Source organism: Triticum aestivum, chromosome 1A, assembly GCF_018294505.1.
Source record: "Triticum aestivum cultivar Chinese Spring chromosome 1A, IWGSC CS RefSeq v2.1, whole genome shotgun sequence".
Taxonomy (NCBI): domain Eukaryota; kingdom Viridiplantae; phylum Streptophyta; class Magnoliopsida; order Poales; family Poaceae; genus Triticum; species Triticum aestivum.
The window spans coordinates 518,058,187-518,070,817 of NC_057794.1; the positions used below are offsets into that span (position 1 = coordinate 518,058,187).

General features: G+C 50.1%; 1 protein-coding gene across 1 annotated transcript; it reads left to right on the top strand.

Moving 5' to 3' along the window:
• Positions 1 to 2,825: 2,825 nt before the first annotated feature.
• LOC123061890 (jacalin-related lectin 3) lies at positions 2,826 to 11,803 on the top strand. Its single transcript, XM_044485177.1, has 10 exons — positions 2,826 to 3,548; positions 4,880 to 5,115; positions 5,210 to 5,350; positions 5,437 to 5,868; positions 6,153 to 6,225; positions 8,909 to 8,982; positions 9,525 to 9,746; positions 9,837 to 10,310; positions 10,414 to 10,647; positions 10,742 to 11,803. Exons 1-10 carry the CDS (start codon positions 3,095 to 3,097, stop codon positions 11,594 to 11,596), a joined length of 3,195 nt encoding a protein of 1,064 aa, XP_044341112.1. The 5' UTR covers positions 2,826 to 3,094; the 3' UTR covers positions 11,597 to 11,803.
• Positions 11,804 to 12,631: the final 828 nt, after the last annotated feature.

A 12,631-nucleotide genomic window follows, 5' to 3' on the forward strand; every position in this document is an offset into this window, starting at 1 on the left:
ATCCTTGTATACTTGTAAAAAAATCAGAATTTTTTGAAACCAAAAAATATGAATTTTGATTTTTTTTTTAAAACGGCCTCCATGGAGGCCGAGCTCCAAAATGCCGCTCTCGTTTGTTGGGGGCTTTGAAAGATAGACTCATATACTGCCTTGCGTCTGGCATACCATATCGACCATAGAGTGACAACCATACGAGTGAAACTTGCCTGATCCAGTTCCGGGGGCGCTTAGATGCCGATTTTGTTTTTTTTCATATTTATTTTTGTCCGTGTTAGCGCCTACGAGCAGCTTGCATTGTTGATGCCCTTAGAAGTTAGGCTAGACTACTTAAATGTATAATAACATGTATATGAACTAGTAATTCAATTTTGAAAATTATATGATGTGGGGGCATTGCCCCCCCCCCTCCCTCAAGCTAGATTAACCCGGACTTCAAATCTGTGTAAGTGCTGGTCCGCCCATGCTGAGCCCAAGTGTAAATTCTTTGCCTGACTCGCTCTCCATGGAAGAATCCTCATTGCGGGCATGCTGGCTCTGCGTGGTTGGTCACATGATCCCAGGTGTCTACTTTGGCGCCTTCAGGAACCGGAAACAGAAAATCACCTCTGCAAGGATTGCCCCTTCTCGTTTGCGGTTTGGAACCAGGTGAACATGGACGAGCGAGGGTTTATCGATTTCTGGCGACCTCCCTGAGCCAGGAAACATGTCAGAATGGTGGGACACAATGCTTGCAAACCAGTCAATGCAGGTGCGCCGGCGGCGCAGCGGGAGGATCATCTACACTTTATGGTCTGTCTGGAAAGAACGAAATAGGCGCGTTTTCATAGGACTACGTTTGACGCACCATGAGGTTGCAATGTTCGCCTTCAAGGCAATTAAACAACGTGAGTTGGCTTTTGCTAAAGCCATGCTGACAATGGGAATTGGCTAAGCTAGCATCGGGTGTGTAGCGGTTTAGGCGATTTTGCCACGTTCCCCAAAAAACGTGTGCCATTTTGTACATCGCGTTTTTTTGCTCTCCCTTTGTAAGAAAAGCCAGTGCTCCTGCCGGTTCTTCAAAAAAAAAACTGTGTAAGTGGATTCTTTTGCAAACTGCTTGTGGCAGCATCTGCAATGTTGTCTCCGGCCATCCAATAAAAAAAAAATACGGATGTTTTTAGCAGTCCAATTGAAACTCTAGTATATCACCTATTCGCATGTAAAAACTTGCAAAGGATGGTATTTACCTTTGCTGCTGCATGAGCTGCAGCAGCAAGAACTCCAATATGCATGCTATCACTAGACAAGACAAATGATGAAAGGTTGCCTATTTGCTCGGCTGACCCGCAAGAGGAGTAGTTGTTTTGCATCCCTACAATCACAAGAGCAGAATTTAATTGGCACTGATTAACTTTACAAATAGGTTTATTTGTTACATCAATTTTTGAGCAATACCAGGTGAGGAAATAGCTGACTGTCCAACAAATAAATGGAGACCTCGGCATCAACATTATACCTAATAAATAAGACTAAATCACCAACAATAAGTCTCTTTCTACCGATAAATAGGCTACAGCCAGTAGTCAGCATATGCCTTTTAGGTTGGCCTGGTGAAGAGGAAGAGAAGCAATCATAAAATTAGTGAATTTTTCCTTCCAAAAGAAAACAATCAGATGGATTAAATCATGAAGGAACGGAATTGTAGGCCAAACCAGATAAATTACACTCAGTAAGAGGGAAACATAGGGCGTCCTCTACCGTATGCCACGTCTGATCGAGCGGTGCGATTGGGTATAGGGAATTTTCTCGCTCGTTTTCCATATGTGCCAGTGCTCGGATACGCCTGCCCCCTCTATCTTTCCTAATGTTTACGGACTCAAATAAAATTACCAGACAACCAGTTGCTCGGTGTTATAGGTTAGGCATGATGTTGGTGATTTTTTGTGCTCTGACACAAATGTGGTATCAAGTTGTTACCCTAACTCTGCGGGTGATGGTTTTGAGTAAATAACTCCGTGGCATCCAATCATGAAAAATAAGGATGTTTTTAGTGGCAAAAAAACGTTGTCTCGAGCCAACCAATCATAAACACGTATTCATAAAATTCACGGTGAGCCTAATAATTTGGCAAATCAACAAAAAAAATACCACAAGAAAAACGTTTCACTAATATAGCATTCATACTGAATGAAGAAGATGAAGAAACTCTGGTAATCCACTTCTGAGTCCAGGCTCAGGTGCACCCACCCTGACGGAAAAAGTCAAAACAAATACTAGAAAAAACTAAAACATTCCAACAAAAATTTGTGATAGATAATTTGATGTGTGAGGTTCGCTCCAATTTGAAATTATTTGGACATATGAGCAGCTCTCGGCAAAAAAGACAAATTCGGGGTCTATAAAAATGACCCGATTTGTCTTTTTTGCTGAGAGCTACTCAGATGTCCAAATTATCTAAAAATTAGAGCGACCCTTACACGATAAATTTTCTACCATGTACTCCCTCCGTTCCTAAATATTTGTCTTTCTAGATATTTCAAATGGCTACTACATGCGGATGTATATAGACATATTTTAGAGTGTAGATTCACTCATTATGCTTCGTATGTAGTCACTTGTTGAAATATTCAGAAAGACAAATATTTAGAAACGGATGGAGTAATTTTTTAGTATTTTTTATAATTTTTTTACCGGATGCAGATGAGTCTGAACACCTAAACACTCCCAAAACACGGATTTTTCACGGGTGAACGGGAGAGCCGTGCAGCGTGGCGAGGCCGTGGCCCCGATCTCGGGCCATTTACGTCGCGCACACGTGGACCGCGCCTGGACCTATCCGCCCCGCCCCCTCCAATCACCGAGCCGCCTCGTTTCTCTCGCCTCGTCACGCCCTCCGCTCCCTCTCAGTCAACAGCCGATCTCCAAAATTTCTCCCCCTCCTCCTCGCTTCTCCATCCTTCTCCTCTGATCTCTCGCCGGAGCCACGACCCCGGCCAGCCTCCGAGCTCACCGAGCCCAAACCCCTATTTATACCCCGGGGAGGCAGAGCAGCATCCTCCATTCCCAGGGGCAGCCAGCCGAGACGTGGGGTGGAGCTTCGGAGCGGGCCGCGGAGATGGGCCTCGTCCACTGCCTCCCGCCTCTGCTCCTCCTCCTGCTGCTCTCGGCCTCGGTCGGCGGGGAGAAGGGCCTCTCGGCCTCTGCCTACGAGGCGCAGTTCGAGGCGTGGTGCGCGGAGCACGGCAAGGCGTACGCGACGCCCGGGGAGCGCGCGGCGCGGCTCGCGGCCTTCGCGGACAACGCGGCCTTCGTCGCGGCGCACAACGCCGGCGCGGCTGCCAACGGAGCGGGATCCCCGTCGTACACGCTCGCGCTCAACGCGTTCGCCGACCTCACCCACGACGAGTTCCGCGCCGCGCGCCTCGGGCGCCTCGCCGCCGGCCCGGCCCCGCTCGGGGAGCCGCGTTCGTCGGACGGGGGCTTCGAGGGCCGCGTGGGCGCCGTGCCCGACGCGCTCGACTGGAGGCAGAGCGGCGCCGTCACCAAGGTCAAGGACCAGGGCAGCTGCGGTGAGCGCCACGCTTCTGAATCTCTTGTTCTACGCTTCACATTGCAGAGCTCTTCTGTTTTTCTCCGTCAGAGTTTTGCTGTCGTTCGTGTAGTTGTTGGGTTTTACTGCGAAAACTTAGAGATCGAGACGTGGTACGAAACGTAAGTGCATCAAAATCATAGTGATACTGAAGATCTGAATGACTGAGGCATTAATGCCGCAAATGATTCTAGGAACTAGAATCCATGGTAGGGAGCAGCAGCTGACACATACTCCCTCCGTTCCGAATTACTCCCTCCGTTCGGAATTACTTGTCGCAGAAATGGATGTATCTAGACGTGTTTTGGTTTTAGATACATCCATTTCCGAGACAAGTAATTCCGAACGGAGGGAGTACTTGTCTTGGATTTGTCTAGATACGGATGTATCTAGACTCATTTTAGTGCTAGATACCTCCGTATCTAGACAAATCTAAGACAAGTAATTTGGAACGAAGGGAGTATAAGCTAACCTTCCTCTGACATATTCATTAGGTAGCCCATTGATTGGTTAGCGCTTGGCATTTAGCAGCATGTTTACCTGAAGTACTTATCATCCGTTTAGTTTTTTCCCAGCCCAATTTGCAAGTTTACTGACTAATTTCTCCAAGCTATGCTCGTTTATAGTCACTTATACTCTTCTCAACTGTAGATCCACAGACTTTGTTGTCCTTGAAAATGTGAAAGATATCAAGGTATTGAAGTGACTACTTTAAAAAATAGATTGATGCCCCCTCCGTCCCATTCCCATAATATAAGATCGTTTTGCAAGCAGATAATTAGAGATCGGATTATGCCTCTAACTCCTTATGTGGTTTGTCGGTGCTGTTGCTTTTTAGGGCTTCCCACACAAGAGAATTGCTTATATTCTTTTTGTTAGCTTTTGCCATGGAAGTAGCTATGTGCTGCTTCAGCATGTAGTTCAGTTGTGCATTACATCTTAAATAAAAATCTCAGGAAAATTTTGTTATTCTTCCAGGCTCCAGCAATCCAGAATTGTAGGTTTGGGGTTATCTTAGGTTGCCCATGGGCGATGGCTATACTGGAAATTTGTAATTAGATATGACAGCAATATAAGAACTGCGTGGTCAGCATTTTTACAAATTAGGATCAAGAATGATACTGAAGAAGTGAAGATGCATCTCTGTTTCCACGAAGTCACTCCTTTGGATTTGTATTGTTTCCTTTTATTCAAGGGCCTTGTTACAAGATACTTGAAGTATTTTTCAGTTTTAACAGTTGGTGCTACCTCATTCCTTATCACTAAACCACAGCAGTACTTCCGGTTAACGTGGTCTGGATTGTCGTTCAGGTGCTTGTTGGAGCTTCTCAGCTACAGGTGCCATGGAAGGAATAAACAAGATTAAGACGGGCTCTCTTCTCAGCCTTTCTGAACAGGAACTAATCGATTGTGACAGATCCTACAATGCTGGTTGTGGCGGTGGGCTCATGACCTATGCCTATAAGTTTGTGATTAAAAATGGTGGGATTGACACGGAGGATGATTACCCGTTTCGTGAAGCAGATGGAACATGCAACAAGAACAAAGTAAGATGGAGGTGCAGCCGTGTAGATAACAACCTTGATCATGTTTAGGCACATGATGTGTCATATTCATGCAATTTGTCTGTTTGTTTTGCAGCTGAAAAAGCATGTGGTAACAATCGATGGCTACAAGGAGGTGCCTCCTAGCAAGGAAGACTTGTTACTCCAAGCTGTTGCCCAGCAACCTATTAGCGTAGGAATATGTGGCAGCGCTAGAGCATTTCAGCTATACTCCCAGGTTTGAATGCATATGTGTTCTCACCAACTTATATAACACACTTTTACCACACCTTGTACTTGACTTCCATTATTTTCTTAATTCAGGGTATCTTCGATGGTCCATGCCCAACATCTCTTGATCATGCAGTCCTAATTGTGGGATATGGTTCTGAAGGTGGCAAGGATTATTGGATTGTGAAAAATTCTTGGGGTGAAAGATGGGGAATGAAGGGCTATATGCATATGCACCGAAACACTGGCTCATCGTCAGGTATCTGTGGCATAAACATGATGGCATCGTTCCCGACAAAAACAAGCCCGAATCCTCCTCCTTCACCGGGCCCTGGCCCAACCAAATGCAGCGTTTTTACCTCCTGCCCTGAAGGATCCACATGCTGTTGCTCATGGCGTGCCTTGGGATTCTGCCTTTCCTGGAGCTGTTGTGAACTGGACAATGCAGTTTGCTGCAGCGACAACCGTTCTTGTTGCCCCCATGACTATCCCATATGTGACACAGCTAGAGGACGTTGCTTGAAGGTAAACAAAAGAGGCTTTATGCATTCTTATTGGAGGTTTCGTCATGTTTGCGATTTAGGAACTGACCTGCCTGAAACCCTGATATGGTTAAGCTTGACAATTGCAATAGATCACTCTTCCTTCCATCTTTATTTTTTCTTCATATCCCGTTTCAGTTTTTGTATGTGCAGACTGTGTTATAGCTTTGTAAGTTAGTCAGGTTTCCAACGTGTGTAGACATATACGAAACCGGATAAAGGCTGTGTACCATGATGACTGATCATTTGGTGAATCTACTGCTTCAGGGCAATGGCAACTTCTCCAGCATAGAGGGAATCAAGAGGAAGCAAGCTTTCTCCAAGGTCCCCTCTTGGAATGGTTTGCTGGAACTGTTGGATCAATAGACATACAAAAAGTTACGGATCACAGGTAAGATCATGCCAACTCGATTTGTGCACTACTGTCATTATCATCATCGTTAATGCGATCGCTCCTCCCCTCCTGAACCCCTTACATTGACCATGATCACCTTTTCTCCCAGACAGATACACATGTACGCACGGTCTTATACAAGTGGCGGGGGTTCGCTGCGTTCTTGAAGTGGTCTGCCGCCTTGTATGCTCCCATAGTCTCTAGCTGCCGGCTGTCTTGCAGAGAGAAAAGTGATGTCCAGAACTCCAGGATCGTAGTGCGTATTGGTGAATCACGCAGCTGGTACTGTATTGTATAATTCTATCTATGATAGTACGTGTCAGGTTAGCCTATGATGGGTTGAGTCAGATATTGGTTACACAGCACAGATGGTCCGTTTTCACTCAGCTTGTATTAGATGTGAAGAGAACCACCCACATAATAATAAAGAGATACGATGCATCAAAAATAGAGATACGTGCTGTTCGTGGCTGTGTTCATGCAACCATGTTTGAACATGGCCGGAACAACTGTACAACCATGGTTAGAGCAACTTCAATGGGGCGACCCATTTCGTCCGTGGCTGTCCGTTTGGGTCGGCGCGGATAAAAAAATCGGCCCAACGCGCCGACCCAAACGGACGCGCGTCCGCCTGCCGACCCATTTTCGGCCCATTTTTGAGCCGGATTTACGTCGGCGCGGACACAAGACGGACGCGCGCGCGCTCGCTCTCTTTCCTCACTGGGCCCCTCGGTAATGTCCTTCTCCGACGTCTAAATATAGGCGTCAGCATGCTGCTTGTCTTCAAAGTCTTAACCCGATGTTTCTCGTAGCTTCAGTTTCAATTGAGCGGCCAGCTTCCGCAAACGCTTGTTCTCCCGATAGGCGGCTTGCTCTGCCCTCCTCGCGTCCCTCTCCAACCTCCTTTGCTTGTAGAACCGGCGCTTGTCGACGATGTCCTGCGGGAAGCGTTTGCGCCACACCACCATGGCTTCCACGTCCATCTCGGCGATGGCGAGGCGCGTCTTCAGTGGACACGACGATCCTCGTCGGTGAAAAGCCGTGGGTGAGGCGCCAAATCCTGCGCCCGCTGGCTCGACACGTCGGGAAAATTCATATCCCGGCGAGGCCTCAGGAGGCGCCACGCCGCCGCGTCGTGCGCGTGGGCCGCCTCCTCTACTGTGTCGAAGGTGCCGACGATGAGACGTTTCTCGCGAAACCAGATCTCGAAGGAGAAGGCGCCGGAGCGGCGCTCGCGGACTCCGTGAAAATCCGAAGCGCCCAGGCGGCGGATCGATATGGTGGCGCAGAGGCAGCGAGGTTAGTGAGAGGGGGTGAAACGAGTGGGCGGCGGACAGAGTGTGGAGGGAGCGCCTTCTTATAACGAGCGCCGGCCGTGGCGCGCGCGAACCTTTCCCGCGCGCTAGGCCGCTTTCTCCCGCGCGCGAACCTTTCCCACGCGCTAGGCCGCTTTCTCCCGCGCGCTGGAGCGCCAAAATCAGGGCGACGGCATGGCCGCTGGCATGATCTAAAGCGCGCACGGTCATGAAATGGATCGGCCCGTTGGGCGCACTGCCGATCCAAAACTAAAAGAGGGCGGCCGGCGGGTGGGCGGCCGACCCAAACGAACAAAAAGCGGACAAAAACACCGTCCGTTTGGTCGGCCGTTGGAGTTGCTCTTAATCTTTGTTAACTTGCTATGGTTAATCTTAGCATGGTCACATCGTTCATCTTTTTTGGGAGTTTCTTGGGTTAACCTTGCTCCGCCCGAACCGAGAAGGTGACGCTCAGTGAAGAACGCGTTCACCCACGGCTGGCGGCAAAAGAGGCCATCCATCGCACGGGCGAACATATTCCCAATCCCGACCTCGATACACCGTCCAAAGGGGCAGCATGCGGCGAGCCACCCATCCATCCCAGCCGAGCGACCTGCGATGCCTGACGGGATGGGCGCCGGCGCCGGAGCCGCACACGGACCAACCTGGCCACGCCCGGCTCCGGTCGGAGCACGCGCGCCAAGTGCTTCACGATGATTCATTCCCCCGCGGCAAAGCCCACCATCTCAAACAAACCCGTGTTCTTCTCCGTTGGTGCCGTGCCGTGTGCCATCACCACCAGTCCACCACACTGCCAAATTCCTTCCTTATTCGTGTGCACTTTGAGACAGCAAACAGGGTGACAATTTCTCCACCATGTCAACCAGAAAACGCATCAAAAATCACTCTCAAAAAACAGGAAGACACGCACCAGAAACACCACATGATCAGCATGCGCTCGCCCGCGAAAGGCAGAACAAACAGGGAATCCTGCAAAGGGAATTTCTGTTTCGCCCAAGTCATCTACTCATCCACACACCCCAAAAAGTCATTCCAGAAGGCCAGGTGAAAGGCAAATTTTTGCGTGGAAAATAGCTACAAAAGGTAAATAAATTCTCAGTTCTCCAATTACCGAATTTCTGCGCGGCACGGCGGATGGGCGAAAGGAGAATATATGGCAGACTGGGGAAAAGATTGGGTTGTTCTCCATTTTGTGGAAAGATTGCGTTGTTCTCCATTTCGCGTGAATTGGCTCCAGCACGCCGGCGAATCCGGTTCTCCCGGTTGCTTTCAGTTCTCCTCAGCCGTTAAACGCGGCTGCCTGCTTGCGACAGTGCCTGCTTTTCGCCTCGCCTTCTTGCTCCGGCGATCCTATAAATTGGGCAGGTCGGTGTTTCTTCGTGTGTCAGTAAGCTCACAAGTCACAACGCAGTAGCGGCAAGGTGGTAGTAAGAGGAGGCACAGTTTTTGAACCCTCCATCTCCAAAGTGTTTGAGCCTATTGGCACGAGGAAGAAATGGTACACTGCTCTGTTTATGCTCATGACCTTGTGTCTGCATGTTTAGTTTCCTTGCTTTCCAGAACATCTGTGTGTGAACAATGGAGAAATTAGATTCTGAGCACGAACAAAATCTTCAGAGATGTTGTTTGGTTAAGGATTAGAGTGAACATTTGAAACCCCTGAGGCTTTCATTTTCAATTTTTTTAAAAAAGTTGAGTTGTACCGTAGGCCTCTAGGAAAAACCCATGGGTCTCTAGAGATTGTTCGGATCAACAGCTGATACTTTTCTGTTGTCCATGGAAAGCTTGCTGACTGAATGTCGTGACATCAATTTGATTTCAGACGCAATGACATATAAACACATTCTTTTCCTCATGGATATGTAGTTTCTAGCGTTCAAATCCAACGATCATGCTCTAACCCAAAATCTTGGTGTCCTTGTCTGACAGAGCATCATGAGCGCCGCCAATGGGAAGAGCCCCATAGTGGTTGGGCCCTGGGGAGGGACAGGAGGATACCCCTGGGACGACGGCGTGTACTCGACGGTGTGCCAGATCATGATCACCCATGGCGCAGCCGTCGACTCGATAAGAATCCAGTATGACCTCAAAGGGCACTCGATCTGGTCGCAGACGCACGGGAGCACGGAGGACGGGTCTGAAACAGACAAGGTAAATGATTTCAGGCTTCTGTAAAGAATTTTTAGTTTCATAAGTATTTCTGAACAGTATTATTCAGACTTCTTATGTCTGATGATGCAGGTGAAGCTGGATGTTCCCGGGGAAACCCTACTGTCCGTGAGCGGCCACTACGGATCGGTCTGCGGGAGCCCGATCATCATAAGATCGCTGACGTTCCAGAGCAACCGCTCCAAGTACGGGCCCTTCGGCACCGAGGACGGCACGCCCTTCTCGCTCCCGGTGAGCAGCGGCAAGATCATCGGCTTCCATGGACGGTCCGGGTCGTACCTCAACTCCATCGGCTTCTACCTGAAGCAGGTCCACGTTCCGATCCCGAGTCCCCCGAGCTACCCAGCCTCGCCGCAGATCCCGACGGCGGCGGCGTACAGCAGACATGGCTACACCGTCGCCGAGGTCGATGATGAGCCTGAGCACGACATGGCCCTCGCGGTGCGGGACCGGGCCGACGGCTACGCCGTCTACGGCGCCGGTTACCCTAAGCAGCAGTACGCGCATCCGTCCCCGGACTACCACGATGGATCGATCATGAACAAGGTGCGGTGTCACATGCTTTTGCACCCTTTGTGTGTGTGTGTGTGTGTGATGATGATGGCTCTGTAGTTTTTGTGTTGTGAAGTTGTGAGCTTTGGTTGTGCAGATGGTCTCGTACCCTAGCTCGTACAGGGCGGCGGCGATGAGCGGGCCGGAGACGCACGGGCCCTGGGGCGGCAGCGGCGGCACCATCTTCGACGACGGCGTGTACACCGGCGTGTGGCAGATCAACCTGACCCGCGCGGTGGGGGTCACCTCCATGAAGGTGCTGTACGACCGGCACGGGCAGGCGGTTTGGGGCAACAAGCACGGCTTCAGCAGCGGCGTCCCGCCCGACAAGGTAATCAACGTGCTCTGCGGCTCATCTGCATGCCGGGCAGACGATCAATCATGGCGTGGATGACTGACGCGCGCTCGTGGTTTGTTTGCTGCAGATCGCGTTCGACTTCCCGACGGAGGTGCTGACCCACATCACCGGCTACTACGGCCCGACGATCATCATGGGCCCGACGGCGGTGCGGTCGCTGACGTTCCACACCAACCGGCGGCGCTACGGGCCCTACGGCGACGAGTACGGCACATACTTCTCCACCAGCTTCGCCGACGGGCGCGTCGTGGGGTTCCACGGCCGGGAGGGGTGGTACATCGACGGTATCGGCGTGCACGTGCAGCGGGGCAAGGTGCCGTCGTCCTCCCTCAGGCGGGCCGCCAGCAGGAGTCCGTCGCCGGCTCCGCGGTCCGACTACGATCCGGGCGACGTGGACGAGGAGGTGCCCTACGCGGCCATGGTGAAGGAGCCGGCGGCGGCGGGGCCGGGTCCCTGGGGCGGGCCGGGGGGCCGGGCGTGGGACGACGGCGTGTACGCCGGCGTGAACCAGGTGTACGTGACGCGGGGCGCCCTCATCGGCTCCATCCAGATCCAGTACGACCGCGGCGACCGGTCGGAGTGGTCGGCCAGGCACGGCACCTCCGGCCACATCACGCACCGGGTGAAGCTGGACGCGCCGCACGAGGTGCTCACCTGCGTGCGCGGCTACTACAACGCCGACCCGGCCGAGGGGCCCCGCGCGCTGCGCTCCATCACCTTCGTCAGCAACCGCGGCAGGTACGGCCCGTTCGGGGACGAGGTCGGCACCTACTTCTCGTCGCCGGCGACGGCCGAGGGGAAGGTGGTCGGGTTCCACGGCCGGAGCGGGCAGCACTTGGATGCCATTGGGGTGCACATGCAGCACTGGCAAGGGGACCGCCGGGCTGGGCCCAAATACGTGCTATCCAAATACCTCTTCTGAATGATACGAGACGGCGCGCTTGTGGCTACTACTCTCTTCGTTTCAAATTACTCGTCGTGGTTTTAGTAATTTGGACCGGAGGAAGTAGTAGCTAGACGCATGTTGATTATTCTTGCGACTTGCGTTTTTTAGAAAATTATTACAGGGATGGAGTAGATTTCTTTTTGTAACAGTCATGAAATAAACTAGATGGTTTTCCCGCGCGTTGCTTCGGGATTTTAAAAATTAAATTTGGATACATTTTGTACAAATGAAATGATCTAAATCAAAAGCTATTATTTTCAAAAATAATTGTGTGTGAACAAACAATATGCATGTACGAGCTGGGTGACTAAAGATGAAACAATCAAATTGTTGTATGCATGTGCTACTAAATACTCCCTCCGTTCCTAAATATAAGTCCTTTTAGAGATTTCAGTATAAACTATATATAAATGTATATAGACATAATTTAGAGTATATGTTCACTCATTTTGCTCAGTATGTAGTCCATATTAAAAGCTCTAAAAGGACATATATTTAGGAACAGAGTGATTAGTTTTAATGGATGATGATATGGCATATTTGATGATCTGAAGGGCTATATGTTGGAATAATCAGAATCAGTAAGGATCACGTATTTAGTTATTATAAATTCGGGTCACCTATTCGTGGGTTGTCCAAAAAAAGTTGCTCTTAGTGATTTTCTGTCGCTAAGATTGAAATCCAATGGCAGAGGCATCTCAGTATATAGGAAAAACAAAAGAAGACTATCAGATATATTCAACAAAGACTGGATGCAACTCAACAACGAGTCTACCGAATGTTACACCCAGCAAAACCGACTCGGTTTACCCCATTCGACAAAGTGGCAATAAGTAGAGATCCATTTGCCAGGGAGTCGGCAAGGAATAAACGTCACTCGGCAATATAAAGGTGCCTGGTGGCCGGCCGATGGAAACGATGGTGCCACGTGGTCAAGGAGTAAGCCGAGTGACGTGCCTGGCTTCTAGTTCAGCTACGGGCCAAACAGAAAGTGGCACATGTGTCCACCTA